At 44.2% G+C, this 18,835-nt stretch overlaps 1 protein-coding gene across 2 annotated transcripts in view; it reads right to left on the minus strand.

Moving 5' to 3' along the window:
* Positions 1 to 18,496, minus strand: part of LOC119849751 (ovostatin-like) — a 65,243-nt gene extending 46,747 nt beyond the window's left edge. The window contains exons 1-8 of one of the 2 annotated variants that reach the window (XM_038386940.2): positions 18,327 to 18,496; positions 17,083 to 17,165; positions 15,754 to 15,937; positions 15,222 to 15,378; positions 14,132 to 14,184; positions 13,019 to 13,039; positions 10,203 to 10,371; positions 2,148 to 2,232 (exon numbers count right to left, since the gene is read on the minus strand). In XM_038386940.2, coding sequence (XP_038242868.1) covers positions 2,148 to 2,232; positions 10,203 to 10,371; positions 13,019 to 13,039; positions 14,132 to 14,184; positions 15,222 to 15,378; positions 15,754 to 15,924 — 656 coding nt within the window. In that variant the 5' untranslated portion in view covers positions 15,925 to 15,937; positions 17,083 to 17,165; positions 18,327 to 18,496. Of the gene's footprint in view, positions 1 to 2,147; positions 2,233 to 10,202; positions 10,372 to 13,018; positions 13,040 to 14,131; positions 14,185 to 15,221; positions 15,379 to 15,753; positions 15,938 to 16,568; positions 17,012 to 17,082; positions 17,166 to 18,326 lie in introns of those variants that run through there. The other variant, XM_038386939.2, reaches the window with a different exon arrangement.
* Between the last annotated feature and the right edge of the window lie 339 nt (positions 18,497 to 18,835).

Genomic DNA, 18,835 nt, shown 5'->3' on the forward strand with positions numbered 1-18,835 from the left:
AAAATTTTCACTTTTTTTCTGGCAATTAAAAAGTCAACAAAAATTGTTTCAATTTCAAGAATTTACTAACATTTTAAAAAATAAAATAAAAGGAAATTTCTAAAAAAATATTGTTTTGAATCAAAAATAGAAATTTCATTTCCAAAGTGTCAAAAAAGAGTTTTAATTTTTTCATATCTTTGAGTGAATTGCGGGGGGGTTTGGGTCCATTTGAAACAATTCTGCAAAACTGACATGAATTCACAAAATGTTTTGGTGTCTTTGAATTGGCATGTTTTACTAGGAAAAAGTTCAGACGGAGATATTTTGCCAGGCTCTACCCAGCCAGGACCACAAGCAGAGCAGGAAAGGAAAGTGGCTGGCTGTCAAAGAGCTACTTGCCATTTGACTTGCAGACTCAGCAGCATGTTGCAGAGTGTGGGGGACATAGACTGGGGGTCCAGGATCTTTCTCTGGCCATGCTGATCCAGACCTCTGCCCTGTGGGTCCCCCCAAACTAGTTAGCATTCCCCACATTAGTAAACATTGTTTTACAGCAGGGGTGGGCAAACTTTTTGGCCCAAGGGCCACATCGGGGTTGTGAAATGGTATGGAGGGCTGGGTAGGGAAGGCTGTGCCTCCTCAAACAGCCTGGCCCCTGCGCCCTCTCACTTCCCGCCCCGACTGCCCCCATCAGAACCCCCGATTCATCTAACCCCCCTGTTCCTTGTCCCCTGGCTGACCCCCCCTGGGACCCCACCCCCTATCGAACCCACTCTGATCCTTGTCCCCTGACCCCATCCACACCCCTGCCCCTTGACAGGCCTCCCAGGACCCCCATCTAACCTCCCCCCCACTTCTTGTCCCCTGATTGTCCCCTCTCAAGACCCCTATCCCTAACTGCTCCGCCAGGACCCCACCCCATATCCAACCACATAGCTCCCTATCCCCCGCTCCTAGGACCCCAACCCCACCCCCCATCTCCTGACTTCCAGCACCTCCCAAACCTCTGCCCCATCCAACAGCCCCCTGTCCTCTGACTGCCCCCCAGGATCTCCTGCCCCTTATTCAAAACTCCCCCTGCCCCCTTACCATACCGCTTAGAGTGGCAGGACAGGCTTATTGGAAAGCCTGGGAGGTGGCCGGGCACAAGCCGCGCTTCTGGCATTGCTATGGGGGAGGAGCCGGGGGCTAGCCTCCCCGGCCAGGAGCTCAGGGATTGGGCAGGACAGGCTCGCAGGCCGAATGTGGCCTACGGGCCATAGTTTGCCCACCTCTGTTTTACAGACACTTGATTCTCTTCTGCAGTGCAATGCAATTTCCCACAGACCAACTCTAAAGCTCCCTGTGCTCCAATCCATTTCCCTAAAACTACAAAAGGTGGGTATACTGTTGTCCAGGCCTTTGGGCCATTCACTCTGAATGCTTTGGTGACAGTTGCATCTGTTTTGCCATGGAGACAGGTCTGAGCCAAACCCAGGATCTGAGCAACTCCCTGAGCTTTGGGGAAGTTTAAAAGTGATCTGAACTCTATCCCTACTTTTTAAACTTCATATTTTAAAATCATTGTACCAACGTTTGGGGCCCCAATTTCTCCCTGGGGTGAGTCCACTGATGTCCTGGGATGAAACTGACCCTCTGAGGCAGAGGAAGGCAAATCAACTCCCTTTGATGATGGTCGGGCCAGGATTTCACCTTTAGATTTGACATAATACTCTCTTTGTGTAAGAGTTACTCAGCCCTTTAAAGGACTGAGCCCAACTGTTCTCAGCTACACTGAATAGAGTCAGCTCAGGGACCCATGGCCCGCTTGGATGCTAAAGCCCAGCAAGGGATTCAACTCCATGCTGCTGGCTGGCTTAGCAGAGCCCACGTCTAAAATAACTGTTGGGCAGGGATGAGCCCATCCCAGGGGGCCCATAAGGAAGCAGATAATGTTGTGTACAACCCACCATACATCTGTGCAAACAATAAAATTCCCATCCACCCACAAGTCAGAGGAACACAAATAAATGGAGGCTGCTATCCCCAAAGTCAATGGCCCGATTGCTTTGTCCTCCTCCACCTCCATCCCCCCCCCATGCTGATGAGTCTGCCCTCTTGTCAGTCTCTCGGGGAAGGTCTCACCCTGCCCCCAGTCTCTCTGCAACATTGTATCAGATACTTACACACCACAAACTTTCACTGTCCAATCAGGATTCAGGACTGAGACACTTTTTGGTGCATTGACCATAACTTCAAACTTTGGTAGCACTAGTGTGTGTGGGGGGGAAAAAAGACACATTAGGTCCTAGGTGAGAAATGGACTCTCCCATTTGTTTAGTTATTACTAACACACAGCAGGTGGGAACTAGAGTGCTCTGAAGTGGGTTGGTAAAAGAGAGCAAGGAAATGATCCAACACTTGAGGATCATGGTGAAAACGTTCCACTAGCGATCAGTAAACCTGACATAGACAAGTAATGATTTGCTCTAGGGTGCTACTTAAGAAAGAACAAGCCATGAAACAAGCAGCGGTTAGACTCCTCACGCTGTGCTGAGAAAGCTAGTGAATTGCTGCTAGGATAAAGGTTAGTTCCAGGTGCCAACCTTTAATCTTTGTCACTTAAGTTTCATAACCTGCCTAGGAGAAGTTTTTCCACAGCTTGCACCTAGAAAAGATGTTTTAACTTCTGTTCTTTAGAGAGAAGAAACAAATAGTAATAAGCCAGTTTCATAGATACTAAGGTCAGAAGGGACCATTCTGATCATCTAGTCCGACCTCCTGCACAGCGCAGGCCACAGAATCTCACCCACCCACTCCTATGAAAAACCTCACCCATGTCTGAGCTATTGAAGTCCTTAAATCATGGTTCAAAGACTTCAAGGAGCAGAGAAGCCTCCCTCAAGTCAACCATGCCCCATGCTACAGAGGAAGGCGAAAAACCTCCAGGGCCTCTCCAATCTGCCCTGGAGGAAAATTCCTTCCCGACCCCAAATATGGCAATCAGCTAAACCCTGAGCATATGGGCAAGATTCACCAGCCAGATACTACAGAAAATTCTTTCCTGGGTAACTCAGATCCCATCCATCTAATATCCCATCTCAGGGGATTTGGCCTATTTACCCTGAATATTTAAAGATCAATTATTTACCAAAATCCCATTATCCCATCATACTATCTCCTCCATAAACTTATCGAGTAGAATCTTAAAACCAGATGGATCTTTTGCCCCCACTGCTTCCCTTGGAAGGCTATTCCAAAACTTCACTCCTCTGATGGTTAAAAACCTTCGTCTGATTTCAAGTCTAAACTTCCTGGTGGCCAGTTTAAACCCATTTGTTCTTGTGTCCACATTGGTGCTGAGCTTAAATAATTCCTCTCCCTCTCCTGTATTTATCCCTCTGATATATTTATAGAGAGCAATCATATCTCCCCTCAACTTTCTTTTAGTTAGGCTAAACAAGCCAAGCTCCTTAAGTCTCCTTTCATAAGACAAGTTTTCCATTCCTCGGATCATCCTAGTAGCCCTTCTCTGTACCTTCTCCAGTTTGAATTCATCCTTTTTAAACATGGGAGACCAGAACTGCACACAGTATTCTAGGTGAGGTCTCACCAGTGCCTTGTATAACGGTACTAAAAATCTCCTTATCCCTACTGGAAATGCCTCTCCTGATGCATCCCAAAACCGCATTCGCTTTTTTCACAGCCATATCACATAGGATGACTATGAGCTGCCAATGATCAACCAATACTCCAAGGTCCTTCTCCTCTTCCGTTACTTTAAATTGATGCGTCCCCAATTTATAACTAAATTTCTTGTTATTAATCCCTAAATGCATAACCTTACACTTCTCACTATTAAATTTCATCCTATTACTATTACTCCAGTTTACAAGGTCATCCCGATCCTCCTGTATAATATCCCGATCCTTCTCCGAATTGGCAATACCTCCCAGCTTTGTATCATCTGCAAACTTTATTAGCACACTCCCACTTTTTGTGCCAAGGTCAGTAATAAAAAGATTAAATAAGATTGGTCCCAAAACCGATCCCTGAGGAACTCCACTGGTAACCTCCCTCCAACCTGACAGTTCGCCTTTCAGTAGGACCCGTTGCAGTCTCCCCTTTAACCAATTCCTTATCCACTTTTTGATGTTCATATTGATCCCCATCTTCTCCAATTTAACTAATAATTCCCCATGTGGCACAGTATCAAATGCCTTACTGAAATCTAGGTAAATTAGATCCACTGCATTTCCTTTATCTAAAAAATCTGTTACTTTTTCAAAAAAGGAGATTAGGTTGGTTTGGCACAATCTACCTTTTGTAAAACCATGTTGTATTTTGTCCCATTTACCATTGACTTCAATGTCCTTAACTAATTTCTCCTTCAAAATTTTTTCCAGGACCTTGCATACTACAGATGTCAAACTAACTGGCCTGTAGTTACCCGGATCACTTTTTTTTTCCCTCTCTTAAAAATAGAAACTATATTAGCAATTCTCCAATCATTCGGTACTACTCCTGAGTTTACAGATTCATTAAAAATTCTTGTTAATGGGCTTGCAATTTCAGGTACCAATTCCTTTAATATTCTTGGATGAAGATGATCTGGGCCCCCCGATTTAGTCCTATTAAGCTGTTTCAGTTTTGCTTCTACCTGAGATATGGTAATATCTGCCTCCATATCCTAATTCCCATTTGTCATGCTACCATTATCCCCAAGATCCTCTTTAGCCTTATTAAAGACTGAGGCAAAGTATTTGTTTAGATATTGGGCCATGCCTAGATTATCTTTAGCCTCCACTCCATCCTCAGTGTTAAGCGGCCCCATTTCTTCTTTCTTAGTTCTCAAACGGCACATTTATTGAAGATGACTAGTGTCAGAATGTCTCTAGGAACAAAAAAAGGGGAGAAACAGAAGACAAGTGGAGTTCAATGTCTGAAAGATACCTAGAGGCATACAGCATACGCTGCAGTCACGTGATGTGATTGCAGCACAGGTAGATCAAAGCTATCCAGAGTAGCAATAGCAGTGAAGCCTCAGCAGCGCAGAGGTAGTGGAGGAGTTGCCTGGGTTAGCCACACCCATCCAAGACCCTGGGTCCATACTCTAGCAGCTGCAGCCCCTACTGCCATGGCTTCACTGCTCCTGTTACACAAGCAGGCTTTGATCTAGCTAGCTCAGATATGTCTACACAGGCTGCAATCACACTTCCTGATTGCAGAATTAACACTCCAAAAGAGGGAGTCATGCAGGGCTGCAGTCTTGGTCCAAAGAGCTGGCAAACTAGGGTCAGTACCTTTGGCAGGTTGAGTATAGTGCATTGCTGTTAAATTGCATCTCTTGTGAGAGACATCCCCAATGCAAAAACCTTAGCTCCTAACAACACAGACTTGGGGTTGTTCAAAACGCAAACCCTGGATCTAGATGGATTTCTGGATTCTGCTAACAGACTTTGTCTTTGGAGTGGGCTGAACCAGAAGCCAGAGTGGAACAGCCTGGAATTTGTAGTGTAACTGGACCACAGACTAAGATCTTTTGCAGAAAGGAGTGCGGGCCTGTTCTGTTGAGTCATTCCAGGGTCAAGCTTGTATGAAAATCCAGGATAATTTCTGGTGGCTCTACTTTGGTTGAGAATGTCCCTCTGGGCCAAAATGAACTAAGAAGAGGTGGTTCTAGAGACAAAGGCATCTCGATACACTTATGTGTAGTGACTTATGTGTAGTGCTGGGGAGGAGCTGGTGGCTGTGGTACAGGTAGGTACCAATGACATAGGGAAGGGTAGGAGAGACATCCTGGAGGCCAAATTTAGGCTGCTAGGAAAGAGACTGAAATCCAGGACCTCTATGGTAGAATTCTCTTCAATGCTTCCAGTTCCACACGCAGGGCCAGGTAGGCAGGCAGAGCTTCAGAGTCTCAATGCATGGATGAGACTGTGTAGAGAGGAGGGGTTTAGATTTATTAGGAACTGTGAAAACTTTTTGGATGGGGGAGCCTGTACAGGAAGGATGGGCTCCACCTAAACTAAAAGTGGATCCAGACTGCTGGTACTTGACATTAAAAAGGTTGCAGAGCAGTTTTTAAACTAAGAGATGGGGGAAGCCGATTGCTGCAGAAGCGCATGTGGATTGGACAGAGACTTCTCTTAGAGGAGAGTCTATTGATAGATTTCAGAGTAGGTACTCTTGGTTTTAGTCAGGAGCAGGGGATGAAAGAGGATAAAGTATGGGCCAGGTCAGAGGAGAAACATTCACAAAGAATCTGACACATCAGAAAAGGGCAGACAAATAAAGAGTGACAAGTTTTTCAAGTGCTTGTATACAAATGCTAGAAGTCTAAATAATAAGATGGATGAACAAAAGTGCCCCATGTTAAAGAAGAATATTGATATAATAGGCATCACAGAAACCTGGTGGAGTGAGGACAAATCAATGGGACACAATCATTCCAGGGTACAAAAATATATCAGGAGGACAGAACAGGGCATGGGGGTGGGGAGGGGGAAGAGGCACTATATGTGAAAGAAAAGGTAGAATCAAATGAAATAAAAATCTTAAAATGAATCCACGTTCCATAAAATCTCTATGGATAGTAATCCCATGCTCTAATAAGAACATAACAGTAAGGATCGATTACCGACTACCTGACCAGCACAGTGATAGTGACGATGAAATGCTAAGGGAGATTAGAGAGGTTATCAAAATAAAAAACTCAATAATAGTGGGGGATTTCAATTATCCCCCTATTGACTGGGTACATGTCACCTCAGGACAAAATTTATCGATACTTTAAAATGACTGCTTCTTAGAGCAACTGGTACAGGAACCCACAAGGGAAGAGGCAACTCTCGATCTAGTCCTGAGTGGAGTGCAGGATCTGGTCCAAGAGGTAACTATAACAGGACCACTTGGAAATAGTGACCATAATATAACAATATTCCTGTGGTGGGAAGAACACCTCAACAGCCCAACACTGTGGCATTTAATTTCAGAAGGGGAACTATGCAAAAGTGAGGAGGTTAGATAAAACAGAAATTAAAAGGCATAGTGACTAGAGTGAAATCCCTGCAAGCTGCATGTACACTTTTCAAAGACACCATAATAGAGGCTCAACTTAAATGTATACCCCAAATTAAAAAAAACACAGTAAAAGAACTAAAAAAGAGCCATGGTGGCTTAACAACCATGTAAAAGAAGCAGTGAGAGATAAAAAGGCATTTTTTAAAAAGTGGAAGTCAAATCCTAGTGAGGTAAATAGAAAATAGCATAAACTCTGCCAAATTAAATGTAAAAATGTAATAAGAAAAGCCAAAAAAAAGTTTGAAGAATAGCTAGCCAAAACCTCTAAAGCTAATAACAAAATGTTTGTTTTAAGTACATCAGAAGCAGGAAGCCTGCTAAACAACCAGTGGGGCCCCTGGACAATCAAGATACAAAAGGGGCACTTAAAAACAATAAAGTCATTGTGAAGAAACTAAATAAATTCTTTGCTTCAGTCTTCACAGCTGAGAATGTTAAGGAGATTCCCAAAGCTGAGCCGTCTTTTGTACGTGACAAATCTGAGGAGTTGTCACAAATTGAACTGTCACTAGAGGAGGTTTTGGAATTAATTGAGAAACTTGACAGTAACAAGTCACGAGGACCAATGGCATTCCCCCAAGAGTTCTGAAAGAACTCAAATGTGAAATTGTGGAACTATTAACTATGGTTTGTAACCTGTCCTTTAAAACAGTTACTGCACCCAACGACTGGAAGATAGCTAATGTAACGCCAATATTTAAGAAGGGCTCTAGAGGTGATCCTGGCAATGACAGACTGGCAAGTCTAATGTCAGTACCGGCCAAATTAGTTGAAACAATAGTAAAGAATAAAATTGTCAGACACATAGAAGAACATAAACTGTTGCGCAAAAATCAACATGGTTTCTGTAACAGGAGATCATGTCTTACTAATCCATTAGAGTTCTTTGAGGGGGTCAACAAACATGTGGACAAGGGGAATCCAGTGGACATAGTGTACTTAGATTTCCAGAAAGCCTTTGACAATGTCCCTCAAAGGCTCTTATGTAAATTAAGTTGTCATGGGATAAGAGGGAAGATCCTTTCATGGATTGAGAACTGGTTAAAAGACAGGGAACAAAGGGTAGGAATAAATGGTAAATTTTCAGAATGGAGTGGGGTAACTAGTGGTGTTCCCCAAGGGTCAGTCCTAGGACCAATCCAATCCAACTTATTCATAAATGATCTGGAGAAAGGGATAAACAGTGAGGTGACAAAGTTTACAGGTGATACTAAACTGCTCAAGATAGTTAAGACCAAAGCAGACTGAAGAATTTCAAAAAGATCTCACAAAACTAAGTGATTGGGCAACAAAATGGCAAATGAAATTTAATGTGGATAAATGTAAAGTAATGCACATTGGAAAAAATAACCCCAACTACACATACAATATAATGGGGGCTAGTTTAGCTACAACTAATCAGGAGAAAGATCTTGCAGTCATCGTGGATAGTTCTCTGAAGTCGTCCACACAACGTGCAGCGGCAGTCAAAAAAGCAAACGGGATGTTAGGAATCATTAAAAATGGGATAGAGAATAAGATGGAGAATATCTTATTGCCCTTATATAAATCCATGGTACGACCACATCTTGAATACTGCGTACAGATGTGGTCCCTTCATCTCAAAAAAAAAAAAAAGATATACTGGCATTAGAAAAGGTTCAGAAAAGGGCAACAAAAATGATTAGGGGTTTGGAATGGGTCCCATATGAGGTGAGATTGAAGAGGCGAGGTCTTTACAGCTTGGAAAAGAGGAGTCTAAGGGGTGTGACAAAGTTCTGTCCTTGCCTCCGTGGGTCCCGCGTTTCCTGGTGGATTTTGCTAGCCTCAGAGGCTCACTGTGACCCTCCACGTAACCCTTCTTTCTCTAGAGACAAGAGTCACAGTCTACTGAGCCATTTTCATCATAAGCCAGCGACGGAGGTGAGGAGAAGTTATCCTTCCTTGCACAGTCTCTGTTGTCTCCCAGTCTCAATGATTAAACAGAGGGCAAAGGTGGGGTGGGGGGAGCCTGGGCCCACCCTCTACTCTGGGCTCCAGCCCAGGGACCCTAATAGTATCAGCTATGGTAGCTGACCTTTTAGAAACATGACATGTACAATTCCCTGGGCTACTTCCCCCACAGTAGCCCTCACTTCCTCAAGCTCCACTTCACCCTTACCTCAGGGCCTCCTTCCTTGTGCCTGATCTGGTGTGTACTACTCAGCCGCTCCAACAGCACAACTTCCTCCCACAGCTCCTGACATGCACACCCACCTGACTAACTGGAGCAGCTTCCATTCCATTTCATTTAACCTAGTACCAGGGATTTGTTTAGCCTGGAGCCCATATATCTATCTATCTCCCACTATTTTTCTATAGCCATCTGGCCTTGCCCCGTCACAGGGGGGATATAATAGAGGTATATAAAATCATGAGAGGTGTGGAGAAAGTGAATAAGGAAAAGTTATTTACTTGTTCCCATAATAGAAGAACAAGGGGCCACGAAATGAAATTAATGAGTAGCAGGTTTAAAACAAATAAAAGGAAGTTCTTCTTCACTCAGTCAACCTGTGGAACTCCTTGCCCGAGGAGGTTGAGAAGGCTACGATTATAACAGGGTTTAAAAAAAAGAGAACTAGATAAATTCATGGAGATTAAGTCCATTAATGGCTATTAGCCAGAATGGGTAAAGGAATGGTGTCCCTAGCCTCTGTTTGTCAGAGGGCAGAGATGGATGGCAGGAGAGAGATCACTAGATCATTACCTGTTAGGTTCACTCCCTCTGAGGTACCTGGCATTGGCCACTGTTGGTGGACAGGATGCTGGGCTGGATGGACCTTTGGTCTGACCCAGTATGGCCATTCTTATGTTCAAACCTAAGGAAGAGCCATGCTTGAGGATGAAGTTTAGTCTGAAGTTTGGGTCTGCAGATAACTCTAGAACAAATTTGTCTTATTCTTGAGTTACTTGAAGATCCAAACTGCACAGATGAGGGGAGTCTGGACACCAGCTCAGGTTTCTAGACTCTGCTGAGGACAGGGTAGAGACTTGGTCCATTCACAATGGGGTCAGGAGATCCACACATAACAATGCACACTTTTGTGGGGGGTTGCAATTTGGGTCTAACTATGACAGAGTGGGCCCTGCTCCAACTATTTTTTCCCCTAGTATAAATAATAGCAACAGCAGGTGTTTACCATATTCCTCCACAGAGAATGAGTGACGAGTGCTAGATCCAGATTTCTTTTCCACAATGATTTGGTAGTTGCCCAGGATTGGCTCTTTGATTAACTGGAACGTGAGCTGGACGATTGCCATCCGAGATGTCACATTCAGCCACTGGAAGATCCGGTTGCCCTGAGGATCCTAGGGGACAGAGGGAGCAGGAAGATAAGAAAAAGAAACTAGCTGTATCTGTGCCTAAAGGAAACCTGATGCATTATTTATCTTCCATCTAACTGACATCTCCTGCTGACACAGAACTTAATGTTTTGCTATTAGCACATGCAACAAGAATCAAAGACACAAAGTAAGTTGTTGTCATACCTATATGGGACACTAATCAACGTTGTATGCTGTCTATAGTAAATATCAGAGGGCAAGTCTACACTACAATGCTACAGCAGCACAGCTGCAGATGCACTGCTGTACCATGCCTGCTGAAGATACTCTATGTCAACAGGAGAGCGCTCTCCCAGCAGCATAATTATTCCACTTCTGCGAGAGGCAGAAGCTATGTCAGTGGGAGAGCATCTCCTGCTGACACAGCACTGGTGTGGACAGCGCTTAGCTCAATATAACCTACGTTGCTCAGGGGGAGTGTCTTTTTTCACACCCCTGAGTGACGCAAGTTACATCAACTTAAGCAGTATAGAATATCAGGGTTGGAAGGGACCTTAGGAGGTCATCTAGCAGGACCAATCCCCAACTAAATCATCCCAGCCAGGGCTTTGTCAAGCCGGGCCTTAAAAACCTCTAAGGAAGGAGATTCCACCCCCCAGGTAACCCATTCCAGTGCTTCACCACCCTCCTAGTGAAAAAGTTTTTCCTAATATCCAACCTAAACCTTCCCCACTGCAACTTGAGACCATTACATTAGTATAGATCAGCCCTAAGTCTTCTAGTTCTTTCCACCTGATGAATTTGGTGCATGTTGAATTTAGCCTGACTTTCCCCACACTTCTCCCGTTTCATAGATTTATAGATTCCAAGGCCAGAAGGGACCACTGTGATAATCTAGCCTGACTTCTGTGTAACACAGGCCATAAATTGTCCCCAAAATAATTCCTGGAGCATATTTTTTTGGACAAACATCCAAACTTGATTTAACAATTGTCAGTTATGGACAATCCACCACGAGATTTTGTAAATTGTTCCATTGATTAATTACTCTCACCATTATAAATTTACACCTTATTTCTAGTCTGAATTTGTCTAGCTTCAGCTTCCACCTGCTGGATCATGTTATACCTTTGTCTGCTAGACTGAAGGGCCTATTATTAAATATCTATTTCCCATGTAGATACTTATAGACTGTAATGAAGTCACCCCTTAATCTTCTCTTTTTGAAGCTAAGTAAATTGAACTATCTGAGGCTATCCTTTAATCATTCTTGTGGCTCTTCTCTGAGCCCTCCCCAGTTTATCAACATCCTCGAATTATGAGCACCAGAACTGGATACAGTATTCCAGCAATGGTCTCACCAATGCCAAATACAGAGGTTAAATAACCTCTCTACTCCTACTCAAGATTCCCGTTTATACATCCAAGGATCTCATTAGCTCTTCTGGACACCGCATTGCACTGGGAGGTCATGTTCAGTTGATTATCCAGCACAAGTTACAAATTGTTTTCAGAATCACTGCTTACCAGGATAGAATCCCCCATTGCACATGTATGGCCTACAGTATTTGTTCCTAGAGGTATACCTTTCATTAGGTTGTATTAAAGTGCCATATTGTTTGTTTGCTGTTAACCAAGACATCCCTGTGAACTAGGGAAGTATTGCTATCCCATTTCACTGATAGATAAACCCTACATTCTCCCACCCTGCCCTATATTCCAGAAGGTTCCAGTTTTCCATGCTGTTATGAAGAAGGGGGTGGGAGAGAGAAGAAAAGGTGAAGAGGGATCTCTCACCACACACACACACACACACACACACACACACACACACACACACACACCCTTCCCCCCACCCTGCCCCTCCATTGTCCTTGTTTTCCCCAACTGGAAGGAGAGGGGAGGAAGGAAGAGACAGGGTCAGGAGGGCACTCTACAATCCTACCCCCCTTATTTGGGCTCCCATAGCCTTTTGTTATATCTCATTTTACATTGGTTAAAAAAGACTTTCTAGCAATTGCCTTGTGCTTGTTAGTGAACAATGTCAAACTCTGTAATGTTTAAATTTCACGGTATGCAACAACTAATGGCTGGACTTCACAGTACAAGTGAAATCTTGCAGGCACATCTGATTGGAAGGGAACTGAAAAAACTTTCCTCACTTATTAACAAAAGCACAACATGCCATGTAATTTCTAGAACACTTCATGGTCCAAAGCAGCTAGTAATTGCATCCATTATCTACACTTGTTCCTTGCTTTTCAGCAGGGGCAAGTTATGCAAACTATAAACCAAAGCAATTGGAACTCTTGATAGGAAGACCATAGGAACAAGACAATTTTAACTATTATTGGGCTGAACTCTGCTTGTAAAGCTGGACTTGCTCCACTGGATTCCATAGAAATACTGGTATCAGAGGGGTAGCCGTGTTAGTCTGGATCTGTGAAAGCGGCAAAGAGTTCTGTGGCACCTTATAGGCTAACAGACGTATTAGAGCATAAGCTTTCGTGGGCGAATACCCACTTAGTCGGATGCATGTGAATTTCTACCAGTGGATCTGAGAGCAGAATGTGGCCAGTTAAGTATATCACACACACACACACACACACACACACACACACTCAGGATTTCACCTTTATACGTGACACATTTTAAAAAGCAAGTCTCTTACCTGAATGGTGATCAAGGGATACTGAAAGAGAAACCAGGAAAAGAGATTGTAAGTGTTTGAGGAAACAGTAATAGTTGTTTCAGCATTGAATGAATAACAATTTTAAAAACTATTTTAGATATTAAGGGCCTAAATCTACAGTGAGTATTCAAGCAAGATTTTCACTGAGTTCAGTAGGAATTTTACCTGAGTAAGAACCACGAGGTTTGACCCTAAATGCTGAAGGTAACATATTTTTAAAAAGAGGAAATGAGGGCATAAGACAACCTGGGACAGATTCTGATCTCACTTCTACTGGTGCAAACCAGAAGCAGTACAGTTACTGTTACAATGCTGTACCTAAGATCAGAATCAGGCATCCTATCGGTCTCATCCATCCCTACTCTCAGATTATCTAGCACCTTTCAACAGGGCAAAGTCCTGCTCTCTCCTGCACAGGTATGGGGTGAGAATAAGGTACAGAAAGCCTATTCTCCTCAGCCAAGAGGCCAGCCAAGAAGCCAGCCAGGACCCCTCCATGTGTTGCAATAAGTATCATAAGTGAGCTGTAGCTCACGAAAGCTTATGCTCTAATAAATTTGTTAGTCTCTAAGGTGCCACAAGTACTGCTTTTTTTTTTGCGAATACAGACTGACACGGCTGCTACTCTGATCCCTGAGACAGAGAGTCTGTTGTTTGGCAGTGTCTAGATTCTCTCACCTTGCAGATGGCTAGTGAGCCTGTAGCCATTGTCGGCACATGCTAAATGGGTAGGAGTGGGCCAAGTGAAATTGCTTGTTGGAGCAGTAAAGATCACCTCGCGTTGCAAGGCACAAACTCCTTGAAGCCCCTTGCCCAGCAGTAGCAGGAGGGCTCTTGTGCCAGGCACACATCTGCCTATACGTTTGTGCTTCCCTGTGTGGCTGCTGCATGTAAGGGCCGGACTTTGTACGTGCAGTGTTAAGGTTCCAGTTCAAACTAATATTTCTCTTTCGGTTTCTGCAGAAATTCAGCTCCAATTCTGTCCCAGACAAGTGTGTATTTAGAGGTTGGACTAGGGCTGATGAGGTGACACCCACCAATTTACCATCCAGGTGGGGCTCCTGGATGATTCCAGTCTCTGGTCACACTTACCGTCTCCTGAACAGGCCTAAAATGGGTATCGAGAGCGACAACTCGAAACAGCACTGAAAAGACATGGGCAAGAGATCAACATTAGCTCTCCTCTATCTTCTGAGCTCCAGTTTGGTCCATAGCCCCACTTCAGCTGGTTTTCCAGCACCCCCCCTTTGAAAAAGAAACAGGTAAATCACAGATAGGATCTGTACCCACAGTGAAGAGGGTTCCAGCTCCATCCTCTCATGCGAGAGACTTTCCATGGTATACCCTTCCATGGGACTGACTTCCCTGATCTGGCCTAGCAGTAGGGAATGCTTTTCTCCAGAGGTTTGTCTAGCCTACTGAAGAAAAGGGAGTGTGGTCTGAAGGAATAGGAACTGGGTTGGGAGTCAGATAACCTGAGTTTTGTTACTGACTCCCCGTGTGGCTTTAGACAAATCCCCTTTTTAATCTCTATTTCTTCACTGTAAAATGTGCCCACCTCCCCCATAGGGGTGTGTCAGCATTAATCTAGTTAATGTTTGCACAGGGCTTTGAGCTCATAAAAGTGCAAGCGTTATTAAGAAGCAGCCATTTCAGATTAGAGCAGTTTGCCCAACTCAGAAGTGATTCCTCAGTGTCTGCACAGCAGGTAATTCTGTGAGAGGACCTTCCCTTGCAGCATCTCCTACTGGGTGCTTGCCATGTCCTTGAAGCTGGAAAGCCCAGCCATGGCCACAGATATGGAGCTATAGCTAGAAAGCCATCGGGCAGTGCTCTCATCATCTATTCATGGCTACAAGTGCCTGGGAGCCATAACAAAGCAGCAGCAGTGAGAGCAGGGGACAAAGGCAGTGACTGTGAAAAGGGAGTGAATAACGACTGGGGAGTGAGTTGGGATTTTGACAGTCACCCACCAGGTGCTGTCCTGTGTCTGAGGGTGGCTTCCTCAGCTCCACTGCAGACATTGGCAATGATTTTACTGTAAGGTGCTGAGCAGTCAGCTCAAATCCACAACATTGTCTGCTCTGACCTGCATTTTGCAGAGCAGTTCTCTCTCTCACTCTAGCTCTGGATATTGGTTCCCAGAGGAAATGACATTAAGTAAAGTGGTATCCACATTCACCCGTCTGTCCTGGCTTGTAGATGGGTTTGTCTGTCTGGACAAAGATGACGCTCTCCACATTCTGAATCGCCACCGACCTCCTCTCTGCCAGCCTGACTGTGGTGCCTTTGGCAGAGAAAGTGATGAAAGCCAAGGGGGAAAAGGTGGCACGAGGAGCCTGGGAGGGATGCAAAATATAAGGGGGAGAATGTTCAGCTTAGACCATTCTCTCCTGGTGCGGTCTACCTGCAGCAGGGAGTGTACTGTAGATTCACCCCACACCTCTGTTTCACTGCCAGCTCTGTCTCTTTCTCAGATCTTTACTGCTTCTCTCTTCCCATATCCCTCTCTTCTCTCACAGTGCAGCTCTCCCCGCCTCCTTTCCCCCTCTCCATTTCACATTCCTTCCAGCTCTTATTTCTCCCTTAGTCTCCCTCCTCTACTTTACCCTTTCCTTTCCCATCATTAACTCTGTAAGATCACTTGTTTGATCATGCACATTTTCCATGATTACTTTTTCTTTCTTTATTAGAATGTAAATTAAAGTCTGTACCAAGAATCTAATGCACTGGAAGAAGTAATTTCCTCTCACACGCTGCTCAAAAATAGTGGTGTTGGAACCACTGTACTCCAGGACGACACTCACAGACACGGACTCATTGAGGTTGTGGAGCTGCAGGCAGGCCTGATCCAGAGAGCTGCTCTGCAGCACTGATGGCACCATCAGGACATACTGTCTATGGAAATCAAACAACACAAATTAATTCAAGGGACAAGGGGGCAGACAGGAAGGAACTACCTGTTTGGCTGAGGTCAGACAATGGTTATTGAGAAGTAAAAGACTTTTTCATTATAGGTTCAGATATAACCGAGGACCCCAGACAGCTCTGCTAATTGCCAGCAATCCCTCACAGCCACTTTGCTATTCCTGGGCTTCCCACACAGCTCTGTCGATGCCCCTCAATCCTGCTCTGCAGCCCCCCATGTTATGAATCCTGGAAGCCCATACCTATCACACCACACCTGGCTATTACTGTTCCCTTTCCTATGCATATAACCTCAGACATTTTAAATATTGTGGTAGCTTAGCAAGGTGTAAAAAGTGTGTTTTGTGCTCAGATGAGAAGCACTCAACCTATTTCATAGAATATCAGGGTTGGAAGAGACCTCGGGAGGTCATCTAGTCCAATCCCCTGCTCAAAGCAGGGCCAATCCCCAACTAAATCATCCCAGCTAAATTAGAATTCACCCTAGACTTCCAGATATAAAAGGTGGTGGCAGTATTTCTAACTGTGCCTCCAAACCCTTCAATAAATGAAGGATTCCTGGTAAACACATATCGTTAGTAAAGAACATGGTATTTCTTACAGTTCAGGAGCATATGCAGCTGTTAGGTGAACAGCAAGGACACTCAGAAAAAACTTCAGCAGCATCTTTGTCCACAGAAACAAGGGAAATGCTGAGATATAATCACCCAAAGGACAGCACGTTCTCTGAGATTTTAATAGCCCTTGGACATTCCTTGCTCAAAGTTGCACAATGAAAGAACCTGTTCCTCCACTCCTCCCTGACTCCCTTTCTCTCACCGCAGTTGCTGATGGCTTTATAAGCCCAGCAAAGGGTGGGGATCCTAGTCCATCCCACTCTTTCCAAGACCCTCCCCAGAACCTATCACAACCCACTCCAGCTCCCTGCCCTCCAAGTTGCATCACTTATTGCAATTTTCTAATCATCCATGCAAAATGTCTTCAGTGACTTGGCTTGCTTCTAACACTGATGCTTGGCCAGGGAAGCAGGAAATGACCCAAAGCAGAATGAGCCAGTTAAACTAGTTTAAGGCTTGGGTTCCCCCCTCCCCTTGATTCTGGAGTAATTCACCTACCAGGTTAACAAGCTGCTTGCCATGGATTAACTTTACATGCATATTTTGATGCTTGATCCTTGCTGAAATCAGTGTGCACGTTCCTGGAGTAGAAAATGAACAGAATAGAGCACGTCTCCCTCGCTTCACCACCGTCTTGACTTTTAAATATGATTATAGTGAGACTGAAGAATAGGGAAACCAGAGCTAGATACAGATCTAGGTCACTCACACCTAGTCTCTCTCCTTGTTGTAGCCAATGCTGGATGTCTGCTGCAGTCTATTCTCTAAGGCTTTATCTATTACTCAAATAATGTGCTTCCACCAAGTCCCTAGATATCTGCTAGCACTCCTGGATCTCAGTTTTTCCCCAGTCAGGATACAACTAATTTCAATGAAAGTTACACAGATCCTGAAAGAGGAAGATAGGGTCCCTGCTCTTTAACTGGAATCCCCTCCTTTTGTTTTGAAAGAGGACACAAAGCCCAACTCTCCCCACCTCACCACACAAAAACAAGAGGCAACACTGGAAATTAGTTGTTTGATGTTTGTGATTCCTGTACTCCAGAGTTATCTTAACAATTTGATTAAATATCATCTGCTTGGAGCCACATTGGCATGGTTTTATTCCTGACCAGCTCTAGTGCCAATAAATAAAGCTGCAGAAGACCTGTCTGTTCTCTGCAGCCAGTGCAGGATTGTTCTGTTTCAGAAACATATCAAGCAGCTCATCCTCAAAATTTCACTTTACACAAATTTCTTGGCAAAAGGGTTATTTTCATATTAAAAAAATTACAAAAATACGCACTTTTGTGGTTTTAGTGCAAAGTCTCTTTTGCAGTTGAATGGCCCCATTGCTCCAGAAAAGCATACCCCATCTCACTGAAAATATTTATGGAAATATTTGTGGAAATTGCCCCAGGTGGGAGTTTTTGCTGTTATGTAGTACAAGGCCAAGAGGCAGCAGCTAATGTTCAGTTCTTTTCCCTGTCAAACTTTGGAAAAAGGGAATAGCGGCAAGCGTGGAGTTTTTACTGACCCAGAAGCTCAGAATGACTTTGTGGAGTCAGTTTGCAGCAGACACAGAATTTCAACATTCCTAGCAACAGAGTAACAGGAAGATTCAGTCTAAAGCCTGAGCTCCTTATATCTTCCTTTTCCATCGTACAATGCTGCATTGTTTCTGATTCCTCTGTTTTCTTGACAAGTTTGGTGTTGGCTGTTGATGTTTGAGTGTTTACTCTTTGTTAAATAGGAGTATTTACCTCTTTGTTAACCTTCATGTAACCCTCTTAGGGTGTGTCTTCACTGCAGCATTAACCCAGGTGTGGGTGGTCACACTGCAAAACCCTACAGCATTCCTGTGTGCTCAAAGGTGCTGCGCTCACCCACTTGCCTCACTAGGACTCTGAGAGGCACATCCCAGAGTTCTTTGCCCTGCAATGAGCTGAACCACTCTATGACTGTTTCCCAGTGAATTGTGGGTGAACTTGTCTGTCCTTTCTGGGCACACAGAAGGAAGGCATTGGAGGACTATTAGCACTGGAGTGGTTTAACCTGTGTCCTCACTACAGAATGGGTAGGTTACCAGCTTGAGTAATATTAGCCTATAGCCCCAGATAGGTCAGATAGCCTGGGTTTAAAGCAACAGTAAACTTGGGTGAGAGGGTTTTGTGTGCAGATGGGGTGTGAGGATAGGGGAAACACCAAATTCAGAGCTCCAGCTAACTCTGCAGTGAAGATATCCCCATAATCACAGAATCATAAGACTGGA

The sequence above is a fragment of the Dermochelys coriacea genome, chromosome 1 (assembly GCF_009764565.3).
Source record: "Dermochelys coriacea isolate rDerCor1 chromosome 1, rDerCor1.pri.v4, whole genome shotgun sequence".
In the NCBI taxonomy this organism is placed as follows: Eukaryota; Metazoa; Chordata; order Testudines; family Dermochelyidae; genus Dermochelys; species Dermochelys coriacea.